This window comes from Lonchura striata, chromosome 1, assembly GCF_050655825.1.
Source record: "Lonchura striata isolate lonStrDom1 chromosome 1, ASM5065582v1, whole genome shotgun sequence".
NCBI lineage: Eukaryota > Metazoa > Chordata > Aves > Passeriformes > Estrildidae > Lonchura > Lonchura striata.
The window spans coordinates 38,711,844-38,731,526 of NC_140703.1; the positions used below are offsets into that span (position 1 = coordinate 38,711,844).

At 37.0% G+C, this 19,683-nt stretch overlaps 1 protein-coding gene across 10 annotated transcripts in view; it reads right to left on the reverse strand.

The window, feature by feature from the left end:
* Positions 1-542: 542 nt before the first annotated feature.
* GRM5 (glutamate metabotropic receptor 5) overlaps positions 543-19,683 on the reverse strand; it is a 245,747-nt gene continuing 226,606 nt past the window's right edge. For 8 of the 10 annotated variants that reach the window (XM_085574766.1, XM_021545022.3, XM_021545018.3 and 5 more), the window contains 2 exons: positions 16,902-17,000; positions 543-8,028 (listed from right to left, as the gene is read on the reverse strand). In XM_085574766.1, coding sequence (XP_085430892.1) covers positions 7,206-8,028; positions 16,902-17,000 — 922 coding nt within the window. In that variant the 3' untranslated portion in view covers positions 543-7,205. Of the gene's footprint in view, positions 8,029-15,231; positions 15,394-16,901; positions 17,001-19,683 lie in introns of all 10 variants that reach the window. The other 2 variants (XM_021545026.4, XM_021545025.4) reach the window with 2 other exon arrangements.

Here is a 19,683-nt window from a genome sequence, read left to right on the forward strand (position 1 = left end):
ATGAATCCACATTGTTTTTTAGCTGGAGTTGGGCATTGTGTTATTAATTACTCACCATAATTTGTCAACAGCAAATTGATTCAGCAGTATCTCTAGAGATGTCTTTAGGAAATAATGTGAATGATTGGCTTTTATCTGAGTGCTGCAATTCATACTCTCTGTTTCACTTCATGCAGCATAATTATAGGAGTAAAGTAGCTCCTTAGGACATATATAAAAATAAAATTTTGGTATATGATTCCAAGTTAAACAACTTTGTTTTCTGTTGCACAAGACAAGATTATTTTAATGCTTTCTCTCAAATCTATATATGCCTTATCAATGAGATTGCAAGTGCTTCAAAAAACAAAGATCTAACTCTACTAGAATGTTATTGAACTATGATATGATGAATGTTAAATTAATCCTTTAAAGCAACAGAGAGGGAGGAGTAAGAGAGAGAGAAATGTTATAATTCAAGGGTTTGTGCATAGGCATACCTGGTTTGTAGAAAAATGCACTGAAAGCAGAGCTGTAAGTGTTTTGGAGAAAAAAAATTCCAGTTTTCAGTCATATCACAGATTCTTTTTAATACTGTTCAAAAAGTACCTGACTACATAAACACCAACTATAACATGATGTAGACAATTGAGAAACAAGCAAGTGTATTCTTCAATGCTAAAATAAATTACATTTGTACAGGTAGAAAGCAAACCAAAGCTGATAAAAATGGTAAATTTTATGAAAAATCTTTTTCAGTTCACATCAAAATAATAACTTTACATTCTCTATGTTTTAATAGTATAAGCAGCAACAACATAAAAAAGAACAAACAGTCACAGAATGTTTGAAACCAGTTCTTCATAAGTTATTAGCAAATTAAAAAAAAATAATTACAAGCACTTGTAGCCCACATAAATCTTTTGGAATTGGCACCATCTCTCTAAAACATCTATATTCTATATAGATTTCTAATTACAAATACCACCAGCAGCTGCCATATAATCCTATTAGTACATGTAATATACATAGTATATTTATTCCCATTTGGCAGATCGGAGTGACTTAATGTTTATTGTTTGTTAATACTGCCATTGCTCAGGTGACACAAAACCAGCCATATACAGCAATTCATCACCCAGCTAAATTTTTTACTTACCTTTATGCTTCACTGACCTGTATCTTTTCCTTTTCACAATACAAAATTGTGGGTGGCAGTTGGAGAGTTTTGAACTGGGGGTAAAATAATAAACCACCGCAAAAAAAAAAAAAAAAAAAAAAGAATTCAGGTAATTCAACTTTTAGTATTTAGTAAGTTAAGTGCACACTGAAATGGGTAGCAGATTAGTGATTTTCTTGTTCATGGAGAGTATTGACTTCATTTTTGGAGAGTCATTAGACTGCCAGAAAACTGTGACCTCTTGGGTATTTTTGGACATGTCCACTCACATCCCTTAACATATTTAGTTAGAAGCCAACTTTCCCATTGGGATACCAGATAGCATAGGACTAATAAAGATGAATGGTAGGAAGGACCTATTCACCAAGCCTAGCTTCAAAAATGAACCTCAAATAATCCATCTGTTGTTGGATTCAAAAGAGAGTGGGAAGAATATCCTGTCATTATCATTTTCTGCAGAACAAATAGTCAAAATCTAGACTTCAGTGAGCACTGTTCGACTTTGATTATTTTTATATCTATATTAATCTGGAATGATTCCATTGACCCAAATAGATTAAGGGCCAGTGCCAGCAAAGAACTTCAGCACTTAAAATTATTCAGTGTAATATATAGTTTTTTTGCTCTAGTGTGGAGGTCAGGACCTTTTCTTAAATATCTACCCTTTCTGTGGAGTTTGTGAGAAGAGTTAGTGCCCAAGGAAGCAGCACAACAAGGAAAGAGGTGTCCAGGAATACTTTATTTGAGCCAGTATGGAAATGAAATGTGCAGAAAAAGTTAATTTTCCACTGGGATCAATTTCTGGAGACATCTATACATTTTGTTTCAAAGATGGGCCAGGTCACCTTTGTAAAAGGTGTCTGGAGAAAAATTAAATGAGTCCCTTTTATTGCAGTCTCAGAGAAGTAGGAACTCAAGTTTAATTCCTTCATCTATCCAAGAAGACTCAATCTCTCTTTTCTACGCTGGGGTTGAGAACTCTGAATGGAAGACAAGATTTCTGCAGATGAAAAGTTATCAAAAGGTACATCCTTCCTCCTGTCACAAAAACATTTTCAGGGAAGCATTTAACTTTTTTTTAGCCAATACGCATCACAGACAAAAGGTTGCCTCCACTTCTTTGGAGCTAAAATACCTCGTCTCTGCACCAGAAATTTTTAAAGTATTTTATATTAAATTGTCATATATCATCTCTAATTTTATTCAATGTATGTCTTATCAGGTTGCACTGTTCCTTTTCCACTGCAATACTCTTGAATTTGTCCCTGTCTTGTGAAGCTTCCCTGGGGAAATGAACAAAGGTTATCTCAACACTGAGTTATTGGAGCACTCCCCAGCCAGGAAACTGGTACATTCTGTGTCCTCTCTTGTGTTTTCTGCATCCTTGATGGGTTTTAATATGAGTTAGGTACAAAGATCCTTAGATGTGTGATGATCAGGTTAGTTCTGAGCATACAAAGACACACTATGTTAGATGCTGGAGGAAGGTGGCATTTTAATAGCTTTTTTAAAATTGAGTTTGAAATGTAGGTATTAAATTCTACTGAAATCCTAATCTTAGGCTCCAAAGTCTTTCTTTTGGGGGGTCAGCCAAACCAGACCTAACACTGGTCCCCAATACAATAAAAAAATCATGGTCGCACTTATTGTGTGAGTCCTGAGCATAGTGCTCTGATTTCCCTAAGGAACTGACTTTTTTATGCTGTCTGTTGCTGTCATCTTTTATCCTCTCACCTCATAAATGATGTATTAAGCAGAATAACAAGGTTGCACACTTTCCTTTACAGAACTTACACCCACATCTATGCTGTCTTTCAGTTTGGTCTTGCACATTAAAGAAAATATTTGCAAGGGAACTCCTCTATCATCCAGAGTGAGAGTCATGGATTGGGCTTCCTGTTTACTCTCTTTTGATAGCTCATTCTCTCAGTTTTTCACAAAAGTTTTCCTTTCATAAACATAGCAACTGAACAAACATCCAAGCAAACTAACTTTTTTTTTTTTTTTCTTTTAGGACTTTTAACAGTTCTTGAATTAGGATTTAGTTTATATCTCACTTTTGTAGCTGGAAATCAATGAAAGAAGCCAGCACCTTGTGATCTACCAGGCTCCATGAATCATGAACAAGTGATTTGTGGACTGTGGTCTAAAAATCTCTAGTCTAAGGTATCTGCATGAATCTAGGCACCAAATGTTCAGATAGAAGTACAAGGAAGCACATCTTCAAAGTCATGCAATAATTCTTCAGAGACAATTTAAAAATACAGTTCTTCAGTATTGCAAAGGCGCCTTTCCAAGTAGCCTGCCAGAGTGACACACTTTATTTCAAAAGCATAGATCCAGAGGTGATTACACCATCACTCTTTAGGGTTGGCCTCAAGCACAAAAGAAATCAGAGGGTTTTTTTGAGGTCCATGTGGTCAAGAATGACAGTAGTTTCAAATCCTTTAATTCCCTTTGTGCCAGCAGCACTATACTGGAAGGCAAATTTCAAGCCATTCAGTTGGTACTTGCACATTCATTAGTTAGAGTGAAAAGTGTTCATGATTTTAACTTTTGCATTTATATCTGAAAACCCTTGACACTCTATCTCAATGTCCTAAACAGAGACTAGCATACAAACAGAATAATGAAGTCATTATGTGTGTCATTAATATTTTTTTTCTCTTATGTCAAACCCACTGGCTTCTCCCAAAGAACTTTCCAGTGTTGCAAATCTCCCACTGGGATAATCTGGATTATTACTACAGGCATTACACCATTTTTGCCTTCTTCACAAAACCTTGCCTCCCTTTGCTGAAATTCAAACACACAGTAAAAAAATGACATTGATGCACTCCCGTCTGCCCAATTAAATAAGATTCTGCCTTCTTTAAATGCCTCTAATGTTGCCCATCTTTTATTAAAAATAGACTGACTTCAAGAGGGTACTACCTCAGCAGGGTCCATCCATGGTTCCTTGTGCCATTAAAATATCTGCTGTGGCTGATAGATATGTAAAAGATACATGACTCCACTGCAAGTGAGAGTGAACAAAAATGTTTAAAATTTGGATTGCACAACATTAGGGTTTTAGTCTCTTAACACATGCATTCAGGGCACATAGTACATCCTCACCCAAATTGTCATGACAGTATACATGACCATTGTCAGGAAGCTCTGAGCAATAGCTATGGTGCAGTTTGAGAGCAGAAGAGGTATATTTATGCTGAGCTTGACAGTTTCTATTTTTCACTCCTTTTTACTAGTTTTGTATTTAAGGAAATGTTTTTATGTTTGTCTGTATAATCCTTATTTCCACTGCTGACTATTTCACAGTGCAGTGAAACCCACAGATTTTAGCAGGAATACAATTATATTAATTGTCCACCACCATAAGAAAAAACTATAGGGGATCTAAAATGCTAGGGAAAGATCAAGGTGGAGGATGTTCTTGTAAGAATATTGGTCAATAGTTTGAAGTATGAGAGAACAGGTAGTAATAGAATCCCTTCAAAATTCACATTAGTTATGTCAGTACACTCTATATTAAAACAACATTGTACTGATGGGAGACAAATATTATCATATGTGTCTTCCATAAACAACATTTAAGTGGTCTGAACTCCCCTAATAAGAATGTTTGTATCACAGACTGATTAGACATGCTTTCCTCTTAAATGTGGGTTGTAACCTATGACATAAGATGCTTTTTCCTGAAGACATGGACAGCTAGGGAATGATGAGACATGCTAATACTGTGAACCAAGAGGGAAAAACTGAGCTCTAGTCTGGGAACCGTGCAGCTGCACCGAACTGCGTCCGTGCTGATCAGTCATGCAAGGAGGCATACGGGCAACAAGGACCTTCAGTCATGCCTTAGTGTAGGGATCTGCCTTCTGGAGTAGAGCTGTTTTGTGACCTGCCTGTTCATGCTATAGGCAAAGCTGATAAATGACTGTACCTGACAAGACAAGCATGCCCAGACTGCAACTGGATAACATTGCCTGACTCTAGAGTCACTAGAGTATCTCTGTGAGGGGCTGGTCTGGATTCAGTCATCTATTACTTTTAACTTTTAAATGCTGTTGAGCAGCAAATTGGGGTGCAACACATAATAGTGGAACAAGCATCCCAAAGGAATGGAAAATACTCTTTGCTAAAATATGTGAATGTGCTTTCATCTTTTACTTACTTGATCAAATAGCTATTTTGAACATGGGGAAGAAAAAGGAGGTATGAATTTTGATTACAAAATATTTGTTATCTTCTAAGAAACAAGATCTAAAGGTTTTGAAAATAAAATATAGCAGCCTTATTTCAAGGCTCCCTTCCTTGAGGCTGTCTTCTATATAAGGCTACATCAACTCAACTTTGAATTGAAGTACATTACTCATCACTTCATGCTATCCTTCAATAAAATAAAACAAACCCATAAAAGTTTGGCACCTGAGGACAGCTAGGTCATGAAGAAGAGAGCAAATACAGTGTGCGTTTAGGGTTTGACTTACAAGTTATATGTAACTACACCTATCAAAAATTATTTAGCTACTATTCAAACTTTAAAACTCTTCCCTGCCTGTGTTAAAAAAGTGCTGTGACAATATGAAGTGCACTAAACTGTACTACCTTGATATAGGAAAAATTTGAGGAATCCCCTTGTTTCTTCTGTGAGTTGCTAAGAAACAAAGATTCTGTTGGTTCATATCTAATTAGGTCTTCTTTGTTTTAGCCTTTACTACGTATTGCTTTGAATGTGTTTGGTTTTTTTTTTGTCATTGCTCATCGCTGCAAGGCATCAGCAGCGAAACAAATTGTAAAATTGTTGCTTATTAAAGAGTAGCTTAATCACCTCTAAGCAGACTTTGATACAGGGCTTTTCCATATATATATATATATATATATATATATATATATATATATATATATATAAATTAAGATTATGACAACCTTTCCCACTGACAGTTAGCATTTGTCATAATCATCATAATCCACATTGGTATCCTATAATTCTGTCATTCAAAAAATGGAGAAAATCCTTAGGGTGTTTACCTGTTTGTTACAAGCAAAGATATGAGTCTGAATAAGTATTTTAACTGGTAACATTATCATGAGGATGTCCATAAAAATGTGTTAATTTCACTAGGGAGTACAGCTATAATATAGCTTGGTAGTGCTGCTAGAAAGAGAATATTCATCTCAACAACTTGCCCTGGTAAGGGAATTACAAAACAGTACTCCAGAAAATATTTTTTGCTACTTCAATATTAGTTGGCAACATGGTGAAATAGTCAGGAAATCTTCCTTGGGTTTTGTTGCTGTGAAGGTGAATCCAATGTTAACAAATTGAAATTTGATACTGATAGAAGAGAATTTCATAAACAAATGTGTAGGTTGAGAAGTCATTTGTAAAGCCCTCCTTATTGCAGTCACTCACTGCAAAGCCTCAGATTAGTGTTATCCACGTGTAACGTATCACAGACACAATATTCTTCAGCAAAATGTTTTGTAGTAACATACATTACTGCTTTTTGTGATCTTCATAGAAAAAAAAAGAAAGAAAGCTTGACAGGTTGGTCCCAGATTTGAGTCTGTTAGAAAATGTACATTCAACGTTTGGTCTTCTATTCTTGATAAAAGATCAAGGTTCACTTCTGGGCAAGGGATCGGAGTAAACAAACAAACCATTGTACAGTTGTTTACAATCTAGTTCCCCTCGTCCCCTATATTGTACACACAGTTCATTGTAATACTAAAGCAAAGCACTTGGTATGTAACTGGATTAATAGACTCCTTATAAGCCCTCAAAAATAGATTCAGTGTTTCTGAAAAGCCCATGTTTTTTTAAGGCCACGATAATCTGCCAAGAGTCATTTTGTCTTTAAATCAGCATAATTAATCTGATGTTTCCACCTTTCAAGTGATTCCTCTTCTTCCCCTCCATTCCTCACAAGATGACCCAATGCCTCTCACTCTGCCTGCGTAAACACTGGAGATCTTGAAGACATGGCTGTCCCCTCACTACTTGCTTGTAGTTGTTGAGCTCCAACATCGTCTTGAACTACATTCACAGCGAAGAAGAACTTTGAGTATAATCTCTGATGAGGAGTGTGTCGTATTTGGGGGAGGACGGGATACAGAGAGCTGATTCAGAAGCTGGAGAGCTGGGAGATGCACTTCCAGAATCGATGGAGTCTCTAAAAGGAGAAGGAGGAGTTAAAGCCACCAACTCCTCCAGGTCTTGCTTGGCTGTTGGGGTCTCTGAAGTGCCTTCTTTAATGCTGTCATTTGAAGGTTTCCTAGCAGACTGTGAAGCGCCATTGACTTCAATGGCAGGAAGCGGTTGGATCTCTGCAAGTGTGGTCATTGTTGTAGGGAGCTGGATTTCCCGTGGAATCAGGTATGAAGAGCAGAGAGGAGCAGCCCCCATTGTCCCTGGAGTAGGTGTTGAAAGCATCATGGAGTTCAGCTCACTGATATTGGCTGTGAAGCGAGTAACAACACTACTGATCTGCTCCATGAGGGAGCCTTGAGAGGAGCTACTTCGCTGAGGAGGTTCTGACTGGAAGGTAGGAGCTTCATCTTCTGTTCGGCTGACAGAGGCAGTTCTGTGGCTCAAAGTGCTGATTGGTGAGGGAGTCTGTGGTCGATACTGAGCCGGGTATTGCTCTTCAGCTTCCGAAACGTCATAAAGCGTTTTGGCACTCGCCTCGGGAAATGTAGCGCTGCTACTGTGTCGGCTACTATCTGTGCTTTTAGAAAAAGGCTTGATCACTGCAGTTTGGTTGGGGTTCTCTTTTTTGTTGATGTGGACTGACAACCGCTGCCAAAGGTGTGCTCCTCGGCTGCTTTTCTCATTCTGGGCCCAGGAAACTGATTTCCCATTAGAGCTGTAAACACAAATGAGATAAGATGGTAACTTGCAACAAAGTTAAAAATATAATTGCTGTTCCTATATCAAGGGTATGTGGTATTTCAGAGTTTATATTCACCATAAAGCTGATTGTAATTTCATCTATATCTATTTATTGCAATATATATATATATATATATCATTAATACCTGCATGTTTGAGAAAAACAAGCAGCATGTCAGCTCATTTCACAGACTAATTATGCACCCAGCCATCACCTGTCCTGTGCTAGCTCATTGCCATTGCAGACCTCTCTGTTGAGGCCCTTGGGACATAGGCAGTGTCCATCCTGGGGGAGAGAGCAGCTTGATGGCTTCCCTTCTGTTGGATTGGTATCAAGAAGAGGGCCTGTAGGACTGAGGGATGCATAGAGGAGTGAGGAAGAATTAAATGCTTGAAGAGAGTGAATGAGAGACTTGAGACTTAGACTGGCTAGAGTGCAGGGGTAAGTGTGTGGGCTGGCCTGGGAGCTTTCAGTGCTAAGGAGCTTGGTAAAGTGTTCTGAATGGATTCCTGGTATGGGGCAGGGATTGTGGACTGGGAGATGAAGAAGCATAATCCGTTAAGGCTAGGGAAAAAAAATCTGTTTATGTCCAACTATTTGAAAGCATTGGAGTAATACACAAAAAGGGGCTATATTGGTTGTAGGTAATGGGCAACAACTTCTTCATCAAGGCACTTGGCAAGCTACCTGCCATTAAATTAAAGAAATAATGATTTTTTTTCAAATTGCAGTTCAACTCAGAGAATGAAACTATATTCCTAGTAGGAAAGAAATACCAGACAAGCTATACAAACAGCTTCTCATAGTAACATGAGTTTGGAGACAGCAGTAAACATTTTGCTCTTCTTTTCTGCAAAGTGAGTCCTTTTAGGGTAAATTCTCTTCAGATGCCATCATACTCTCTATCAAAATTGCTTATTTATCTCCTCTTGATTCCTAAGAAAAGCCAGCTGTGACCTTTATAAACATAGTATTTCCTTTTACATCTTCCTAGTCTGATGAGCTGGTGTTCACACATACATTAACATATAGCTCTTGGAAATAAGGAAGATATTAGAAATATTTCTTAGCTGAAACAGACAATGACTCTGAAATGATGTCAACAGAAAAAACAGTGTACACATACAAATAAACATGATTTATATATAAAATGCATCAATACTTTAGACAATTCGCCTTCATTTCCAAAATGTTTGCTATAGCCATTTAGGATTTGTGAAAAGACAACAGCACTGGAGACCCTGGCAGATTATTGCAAATTTGATTTTGCTTTTTAATTCTGCAATAGATGTCCTCACATGTTAGCCTGCAGCATAATAGTTTGCAAAGCACATATTTTACTAAATACAGATGACCTTATACCAGCCTTCATGGGGAGGCTTCCCTCAAACTATCCATTTAATAGCTATTCTGGCCATCTAAAAAAAAATGTTGCATGCTGAGTGTAAAATAAAACCTCCTGGTGGGTTCATGTTTGTGATTACATTACATGGAATTATGATGGATCATGTAACATAACATATGTCAACAGATTTCCCCTTCAAAAGAAGCATGACAGAATCCAGTAGACAAACACAATGTAAAACAATGGGTACTTTAGAAGAGGGAGGACTGGGAAAGGAGATGTATAAGTACATATGGGTTCCCCCCTTTGCTGCAATGGTCACCAGGATGTTTGTATCTTGGAAGTTGTCTGTTAAGCTCCTACCCCTAAAATGCCAGGCAAAACAGCTGGTGGCTTTTAACTTGCTGTTCAGATAATCCCTTCCTTCTGCTGTACTTCAATTGGAGCAAGAAGGAAAAGCCACCTCTGTCCTGTAGCACTGCTCACTTTGACTCTTTGAATCTCTGCGGGTCCAGTTCTGGTCTAAGCAGGAGCTGGCACTAATGTCTTGCAGAGTAAGACTCTTCCCTCTGAGGACCATGCACTTGTAGCACATACTCTGTGGGTGTTGAGTACTGTTTGAGAGCCCTGGCTCACTGGTCATGCTGAGTACTGAGCTCAGTGGGATCTCACTGACAGCAGCAGGAGTAGAATTTGCAATGTTTGCCTCTAGTTCTAGTTCATCACAGTATGATGACCGTGAAACCTTGTCTCAGTTGCTGCTGTGTTTGACCTGGACCAGGAGGGAGAATGATCTGGCACTAGTAATTTGATCAGAAAGAAAGAGAGGATGCAGTTACAGTCCTGGATATACTCCTGGTGAGGTCTTAGAAGGACCTGTGACATGCCTGCCTGCCACAAAGGTGAAATAAATGCCATTAACATGAAGGATTAGTCAACGCAAATAGAAATGCTTGCCCAAAGAAAAGTGTATTCTAGCACCCCTCCTATCTTCAAGCACTGGCTTAGTACAGATGTTCAAACCCTTTAAAAATGTGCTAAGTGCATATAGATATTTTCATGGCCTGAAGGCCAGATTGTAAGAGTTTGTGAAGGCAACATGCTATTCCCTCCAGTTAAAGAGACAATAATTAAGGAGGGATATGAGGCTGAAGAACCTAGGGAAAGGGAAAGGATGAAATCTGATTTTGCATCGAACCCTTGGGAAAGATAGTGAACAGTTAAATCTTCAGTGGTGCAAGTCACCAGCCTCCCTGAATCTCAGTTTAGGTTTGGATCAGTCTTGGCTGATACACTCATACTTCTTTTGTACTCTGCCCAAAGTAATGTCTGCATGTCGCTCCCATGTTGATCCTAGGGCTCTGAAGTAGACCCAATGGCTGTTTAGTGCAAATTTCATGCAAAAGTCTGAATGACTTGACCATTATTCACTGCAAATTCCTTGATATTACAAACTGAATAGGACACAAACATCATCCACTTGGTGGGGCATTGGAATGGGCTGCCCAAGGAAGTGGTAGAATCAGCATCCTTGAAAGTGCTCAAAACATGTTTGGATGTGGCACTTGGGAAAAGAGTGATGTTTGGCTTACAGTTGCACTTGATGATCTCAGAGGTCTTTTACAACCTTTTTGATTCTATAATTTTTCAGTAAGGAGTGAACCCTATAGCTAAAGAATTTCTGTGTCAGAAATGTATCCTGTGCTTTTTCATGCTGTACCTTCCTACTTACTAGGAAGTCAACACCGGACTGAAGGGTACAATTTTTTTTTTGCCTCTGTGAAAGGAGCACCGCTTATTTTCTTATATTGGCATGAAACTGGGTTCTGGATAAATTGCTGTGATAATACTTTAAGATCCTGCTCTAACTGCATATCGATTAATAGTCTGTCAAGTCAACTGGAAACTGCTCAATGCTCACAACTTAAAAATAGAGAAATAAAGATAGATCACTGACATAGAATAGAATGTCTAGGAATGGAATTTTTACATTTACTATGTCCAGCTCTGCCTTAACTTTTCAATGATAAACTTTAGGATAGTGAAATTTTAGATTTTTCTTGTAAACAGATTTTGGCTCCATCAGTTGAAACAGAATAATTACACTTTTGAACTTCCAAAGGAATTTCACTTCAAAGTTTGGCTAAATGCAAATTTTTCTCCCCTACTCTTCTGCTCTGCCAGTTCTTCTGCTGGCACATTGCACTGAATAGAGCAGAGGAGAATGCAGCAAACTTCAACCAGTGATACCAAAATGTTCAATTTTTTTTTCTTTTGTAAAACAAAGACTTTTGCAGAACACTTTTTTGTTTTTAATTGCTTTTGCTATAGGTTAATTAGCTTCAGCTTTATGCACAAAAGAGATTTCCTGAATACCAGACAGTTTCTCCATTGTCTTTACTAAAAGCTGCTTTGATTTTGATAGACTAGCTTTTTCCTTGCCTTCTAGACTTACATAATATGTACAAGAAATGAAATTAGGATAAATGAGAAAACTTTGAAGTAGCTGATATTTCAAATATTTCTTCTATAGTTGTCCACTTGATGACAGAATAGCAATTAGTTTTGTTTCTCCTTTTATTTTTCTTATTGAATCTTTTTAGAGACACTTGAGTTTTGTCTTTAAGGATTTTTTTTCTGTTCATGAGAGCTATTAACTGCTTTTTATACACTTAGGTGTGAAAAAAATATTCCCCTCCCTTTACACATTTTTTTTAACTGTCTAGAATGGATAATTTGGTCTTTTGTTTTTGTTGAGGCAGTAGAAGTTTTGTTGCAGTATTTTTTCTTTATTGTATGATTATAAGATGGTGCATAGGTCTGCCACAAGTGTTTCTTTAGCCAGGTGCCAATGAAAAAAATTTGTTTTGTAAGGTACTTCAAAAAGTAGAAGAAATGAAAAATAGGAAGAGGAATTTACAGACACAGCAGCTGAAAACTCTCATATTTTAACAAGGGTGCCATTCTCATTAATATTCCCAGATCTGCTAAAATTAATTCTGGTGCTGAGTGCCTAGGGACTGGTACTGGGGACAGTTACTGAAAGCATATGCAATTTGAAAATAAATCACTTGTTCTCTTAATATCTTTGACTGAACTAGGAAAATCAGTTTAAAATTATGGAATTCATTATTTTTTAAGAAACCCCAGAGTGCATAGCTGCATATTATTATTCAGCAGTGGAAACCAAAATATAAGAGGAACTATAAAAATGTAAGGAAACTTTTGTTCCGTGTAAGATACTAATATGAGTAACTAATTCCAAATTTGAAATGGTACAACTGCAAACACACACTAGACAATAACTTGATGAAGACATGTATGATATATTTGCAACCTGTCCTCATGTGACTACAATAAGGAAATATTTCAAATTCTTAATTTTATAAGTTCATGAATGGAAGCTTGTGTTTTAGAACACTGATCTAATTTTTATGGAGCTAAAATTGGCAGCAAATTCGTGCCCAGATGTTTCAATGGCTGAAGTGTTAAAATTAAGGTATAGCTCCTATGCTGTGAAGACTTCTCACATATTTAAGGGAGAAGTCTTCCCATGTTATCCCCAGAAGAAGCTGGTAGTGATAAGCAGGATAAACTTCTGTACTTGACTCAGCCCATGTAATTTTCTGCTAGAGAGGACCCTTGTTATTCAAAGTAAATAGGAAGAACCTATTCTCCTTTTAGATTCCTCTGCTGAAAACTTATTAAGGACTCAATTATATAATTACTCTGCCCGAAAAGGATTTGTGTGCTATCTGTAGACTTAATTAAAACTTGATTCTCCATAAGGGATGGTGTGTGTATGTGTGTGCCCATGATGAATTAAGTCAATTCTACCACTGTAATGTATTATTTTGTTGCCATTCCTCTAATTTTAAAAAGCTTTTAAGAAAACCTCTACATGCCTATATAATTGTTTCCCTAGCTAAAAGACAATTCTGCCACACACAAATAACCAGATAGTGATATATTACTTCAAGTTATTTAGTTTAAATTAATCTCACACTGCTTTTTCTATGGAAATAAATGACAACAAAACAGAAAAGAAGAATGATATGGGGCAAAAATAATTTTGCCATGTCCTGAGTTCTAGAAATAAAACAAAAAAATATTTGCAATTATTTTTCAGAGTAGTTTTCTGTTTCAAACAGCAAGAGCAATTGTTTTTATTACTCTACAAATCCTAATCTGTTGATACCTCCTTTGATCATGAAGAGTCCAGCTGACATTTATATGAGTGACTTTAATATGTAAGTATGAATCTCTACAAAGTGAGAGATAGTTGATGGACAAAACCTTTGCCAGTGACCTCCCAGTGCAGCCACCAGTGATGATGATGCTGGTAGCTGCTTCAGCAGCACACCTGGTTAGACTGGGAAATGGAGGGTCTGGTTTCTGAATGATGTTTCTGGTATATCATTACCCAAAATGCAAAAATTATCCTAGTATGAGATGTATCTTCTTTCCTCTAGTATCATGATCTCATTCCTATTGTTAATTAAGGTAACTACAGCTGTGTTATGATTTTTTTCTGAAAAATGCCCTTTGAAGCGTCTCTGAGCACATCTCTTCTACACTGGAACATTCTATTCACAGTATGGAGAGAGGACAATGACACCTCTTAAACTCTGAACACTGCTTCCTGAGTTCTGCTTAAAGCAGAACATGCTTTAAGGTGTTTTTAGCATTACTTGGTCAACATGATTTTTCATTGTTTTCATTGCTAAGGGTATGAAATGGGACTTGGGAAAAATAGAAACCATCACCTTACCAGACACAAATCAAGTGTAAAAGCAGTGCACAAAAAAAAAAAAAACCACAAAAAAAACCCCAAAACACACACACACAACCAAAAAAACAACCAACAAACAATGAAAACAATGAAAAAAAAAAGTTAAGTCTCCCAGTTGTATCTCCAAAGTCAAGAGCTGATTTGACTTCTATCTTCTGTGAAGAGCATGCAATTGGAGGAATTTTACATGTTTTGCATGCCAAATAAATAATTACAGAAGTAGTTTTCTGCATTGGACTTATCAGCAGAAAAATTACTTCTGTGAGTTATTAAGCAGTTTCTTATTCATTGCATTCAATCAAATAAAAAATGCATATATTATGCAAGAAATGCAAAAGAACTGATGCTGTGATGCCTGCTTTATGAAAGCTTCATAAAACATCTCATTCCATAGCTGATTTTATCATATATGTGTGATTAATACTCACAGGTGATGCAGGGTGTTGTAACTTCCCTAATTGGATATAGCCTTACAAGGTATCACATAATATACCCACTACTTCTATTTTTATGTAATTTTTCATCTTGAAAAATACACTTGTAATACTAATATAAAGGCATAGTTAGGCCCATATGTGGAAAATGTCCATACTAGTGTTGGAACACGAATATGACATTGCACAAAGGAGTTGAGGACATAAGCTGAACAACAGTGCCCAGAATGAATTGCATGGCATAATTTAGACTGAAAGACTGTAAATGGGATTTGGTCAGTATCATGGGACCTCTTTGTCCCACGAGAGGATGAGTTTTTTCATCATTCACAAATGGTCAGGCCCCTGTATGTCTTTTTCCATCTGCTCTTCACCTCAGTGACTTCTAGCACTGGTCTGATACTTACTGGGATGAGAGAATGTACCTACTTTCTGTCCTGCAGTGTCTGAGTTCTCTCTGGGAGATTCCCAGGCTATTCAATAACAACTCTGTTGAGCTCACAAAATTGGACAAGGACCATTGGCCAGGACATTGTGGCTGGAGAAAACAAAACACAGCCATCAAATGCAATTGCACTCTCTGTTAAGCAGCAGGTGTTCTTAACTGTTTGAGTAGGTCTTGCAGCTGACAGTCTTGCTTTGGAACTATTAGACTGACACAGTGTTCAGTCTTTTTGACTGTTAGGGCATCCTCTTTAACAGGAACCTTTTTCTCCTCTCTACTTGACTCAGATCGATTACAGTCTGGAATGCAAACAGATTCTTCACTGTGAAGATATAAAAAAGAATTTTTTCAGATGTGTATATATGGCCAGGTAAAACAGAGTTGAATACTGTACAACAAAATACAGTTGTCTGACAATTACATGTACTTTTCCACTCTTCTAAGTTCCATTATATATTGATCTCAGATAGCTTTTAAATAAGGAATAAATATTTCTGGAGGAAAATTCCAGATGACACATAGACAAGAAACCACTCCATTTGACAAAAAATATACTTTGTGTACAACACTTAGCAATCAATGTTTCTGATGGTATTTTAACTGCAGGAGCTCTCAGGTGTGTGCTATGTGGTGTGAGTGTTGATAGCCCTATGTATGTGTGTGAATGCTCTACCCAAGGGAAACATAACACTTTGCAAGTATCTCCCTGAACACTCTCCTGCAACGAAAAAATTCCTGAGGGATGTAGCACTTGGGAAAAGTGACTGTATAATTTGGTCACCCTGTGCTCTATGGTTACATTTATAAATGTCCTACAGGGCTTGAGTAGGAATGACTAGATCTTTTAATAGATGGTAAAATGGTTCTCATACTTAGTAGAACATAACACAATGGCACAATGCTTCTTAAGAGCATTGTTTCATTAAAGATGTATAGCCATCTTTGGCATGTATGTGCTTATTCATTTATGAAAGGACATGTAAGGAGAAATGAAAATTCTGTCCTATGGGAGTGTTCAACTTTTGGAAATCTGGCTGGACTCAAAATGAAAAGAATTGCTGAAATCTCCAAGTATTTCACAGAATTAAGTAGTTTGAAATATTTCAATAGGAAAAACATCAAAATGGCTATACTAAAGCAGTTAATCCTAGCAACATTGAAAAAACTCTAGTCTTTGATATTCATTGAATTGTAGCATTGCTTAATGTCATGCAAAATATTATGATTAAAAAGCAAAAATAAATATATTAATTAAATTGAGAAAGTTATGAAAAACATGCTTTAAACTGTATTTTAAATTACTTTGAAACCCTTCCTTAAAATAACTGTAAAATGCAGTACTTTTCCATAAGATATTTTGATTGAGAACCAACATTTTCATATTGAATATGTTTTTATCAATCAAATTTTCTCTGCCCTTTTAAAAAAGTTCTTTTGGTTAGACTTAATGTAACCCCTAATATGTAGCGGACCTACCCTTACTCCAGGTTTGAATGCTGCTTCTTTTCATCTGCCCAACTGGCTTAATGAGTCAGGTGTAAGATTTCTCTCTCCAAAGCACCATATTACAACAACATCACATAGGACATGTGGTTCAGATCACTGGAATGAACACGGTGCAGGGTTTTTTTGATAGTCAGATGGAACACAAAAATCAGCAGTGGCAACATGATTTTTTTTTTCTTTTTTTTTTTTTTTTTTCTTTTCTGAACATACTTTATGGGATACACAGGAATTACAGACAGAGGATCTAGCCTGGAATTATCCAGGGCTGCTCCTTCTGTTCACAGACATATCACACTGACCTAAGGCCACTTGCTCTTTGCTTACCTGGTCATTGTAGCTCGCCCACCATTCCCCATACTCCCTTTTGGGGTGAAACACTCTATTTCCGACTTGTTCGGGGGGGCCAGTCTCCTGCCTTTGTACCTAATAAATCACGACAACAACAGGAGCAAACAGAGAGAAGTGATTGTGTGCTCAGCTTTCTTTGACAGCTGCTGTGCAAAGGGCCATGCACATGAATGTTACTGTGGCAGTGGTAGAGAAGAGTGCAAAGCAGCTGTGGGAGTGGAGAAATAACTGCATAAAAACCCAGATAAGTGTTAAAGCAAACAGGGTTATGCAGGACAGGTGCTCACCATTTTCTTTATATATATATCTATAGCTGTATCTCTATATAGGAGGGGCCAAATAGTTTTACAGAATAAATAACATGTTAACATTTTAATATTTTTTGGAATTAGACCAAAGCAGCTAGAGAGAAACAGTTTAAGGGAAGCAACACTTAAGAATCAGTGGGAAACAGCTGGTGGCCATGTTCTCAATCATAACTTATTTCCCTGATCCTACATCTCTGTAATATGTGGCTTGTTCCACTTTTCAAAGCAAAATTGGTGTGGGCTCACAGTTCATGTCATAAGGGGGCTTCCTCTCTCCACTGGCAACAATTAGAAGTTAGATGACTTGCTGAAATCTAGACATAAAGTCAAATGAGATCAACCCCAAATCTAGACCCCAATGCAGTACTATGTGTATTTTATGTACAAGACCTCGCACTTTGATGAAAAAAATCACTTGGATAAACAGTTTAATATTTGATCATCTAATTAATTCATGGATGGGATACAAGATAAGACCTGGTCAATGTTTACTCACTGAACACTCACTTGGGATGTGAGTAACGTAGTGTCTCATACTGTCTCTCCTCCCAGCAGTGAACTTTAATCATACAAATTCTTGTGCTAGGTGTTGAAATACCTATTTAAATCCTTTAAGAAAAATTTAGGAAAAATTCTTGCATGTGTCTTCTCAAAGAGATTATGATATCCCACACCCAAATCCTATGAGTTGTGCTGTGGGCTTTTAACATGCTTTGGTGGAGAAGTTTGTGCATTTAACACTGTTGAAATGACAAAATAATGGACTTTTTTGTTGCTCATTCATTAATCTGATCTAGATAACAAAAGTACCTTGAGGAGAATTACTCTGTAAAAGATAAATAACCTGAGTACAGAGAAAGTGAACTAAATATTGGATGCAGTTGTAGTAGACCATCAGATGCAGAGTATATTACATAAAGCACTGATAAAGAAGCTTAGTGTATCTGAGAGTGAACCAGAGACAGCAAAATGAGATGTGTTAGTGCAAAGTCCTTTGTTGTGCACATCACAACCTTACTGAAAGGACGAACAACAGCAATTTTGCAGACTGGCTACCAAGGTTTTAAGACAATCTGGAGTGTGGTATATGTAGTGCTCCCAGATAGGCACGAAGCTCACACAGGACACACATACTAAATGGAAGTCGATTCCTAGAGCAGAGAAAAAGTGGATGGGTTTAGATAGTAGATAAATTTACTGAAAAATACAAATGAAATCAAACTGTATCGTACAAAATTAATTGGGATAGCCAGAGAAAAAGAGGAGAGAGAAAAGAATGTGTAGAAACTTCACAGGAAAGAAAAGGAAATAAACTTGGAGTGAAGCTGTTAGACATCAAAGAAAGAAGAATTTAGGAGGATCGGGATGGAAATACAGTTATATTTAGAGTAAATAAAGAGATACTTTGTCTAGTGAGGCATAGGGAAAAAAATCAAAACTAGGAAAAACTGTGAGATTCTAAAAGCTCAAAATAAGTAGAATTCTAGAGAGTAGCCAACAAAAAAAGAACAAAAGGTAAATGCCCTTGGTAATCCCATTCTAAAGAACCCCAGGTTAGGATGGATATAACCCAGATAAATAAACACCCACAACTGTCAATTTCACATTAGCATAAGTTTCACTACCATGAAAATCAGCAGAGACACTGTTATGAGTCTCTCAAGTTTATCCATCTACTCAAGAGCAAATTGCACCATCAGAAACAACATGTTCTCTCATAAAACCTCAAAGCCTTGAGCCATAGTAACTGCTACGCTGCCATTCATTCAGTGCTACATGTCCATGGAATTATGAAAACAGTGACCAAACTCTAATGAATCCTTTTGGTGTGGAAAATGCAACTAACTGTTGAGGGGAAACTGCAAAATTCTTTGAGTGACTATTCTGAAAAGGCACACCAAAGGGTCTGCATAAAATATTTTCAGCTCTCAGAGCAGACACAAGAAATGACTGTGGCTCAGAACACCTTGCATTACAAAAATGTCTCCTTCCAGGTTGTTAAAACAAAGGTTTGCTTTAAAATAGCAAATCTGTAGAGAGGAAAAATCCTCAGGAATTTACAGTTGACATAAGAAATACTAATGTGAAAAGTAATTGGGTATTTTGGAGGAGGCATAAACCAGTACAGTGTGAACAGTACTTGCAAGAACAAACTTATTTTCTCCTTTTCTTCAAATTCCAGGACTATATATTGGTTAGAAAAGAGATAGACTACTTTGATTCTATGCAGAGAGGTGGCAACTAAGTTCTGTTAAAGGATTTGAAATATTTTGGTTAATCTTTAAGTGTTTTTCTCACATCTTTTGGTGAGGAATGGTGATCTGTGTAATTTTTTTTTGCACAGGAGTAAGTTTCCTTAAGGAAAATATTTAATGATTAATACTAATATGGTTTATAAGTGTTGATCGGTGACAGGAAATTTGGGAAGTAATTCCCAGTAACTCAGTCAC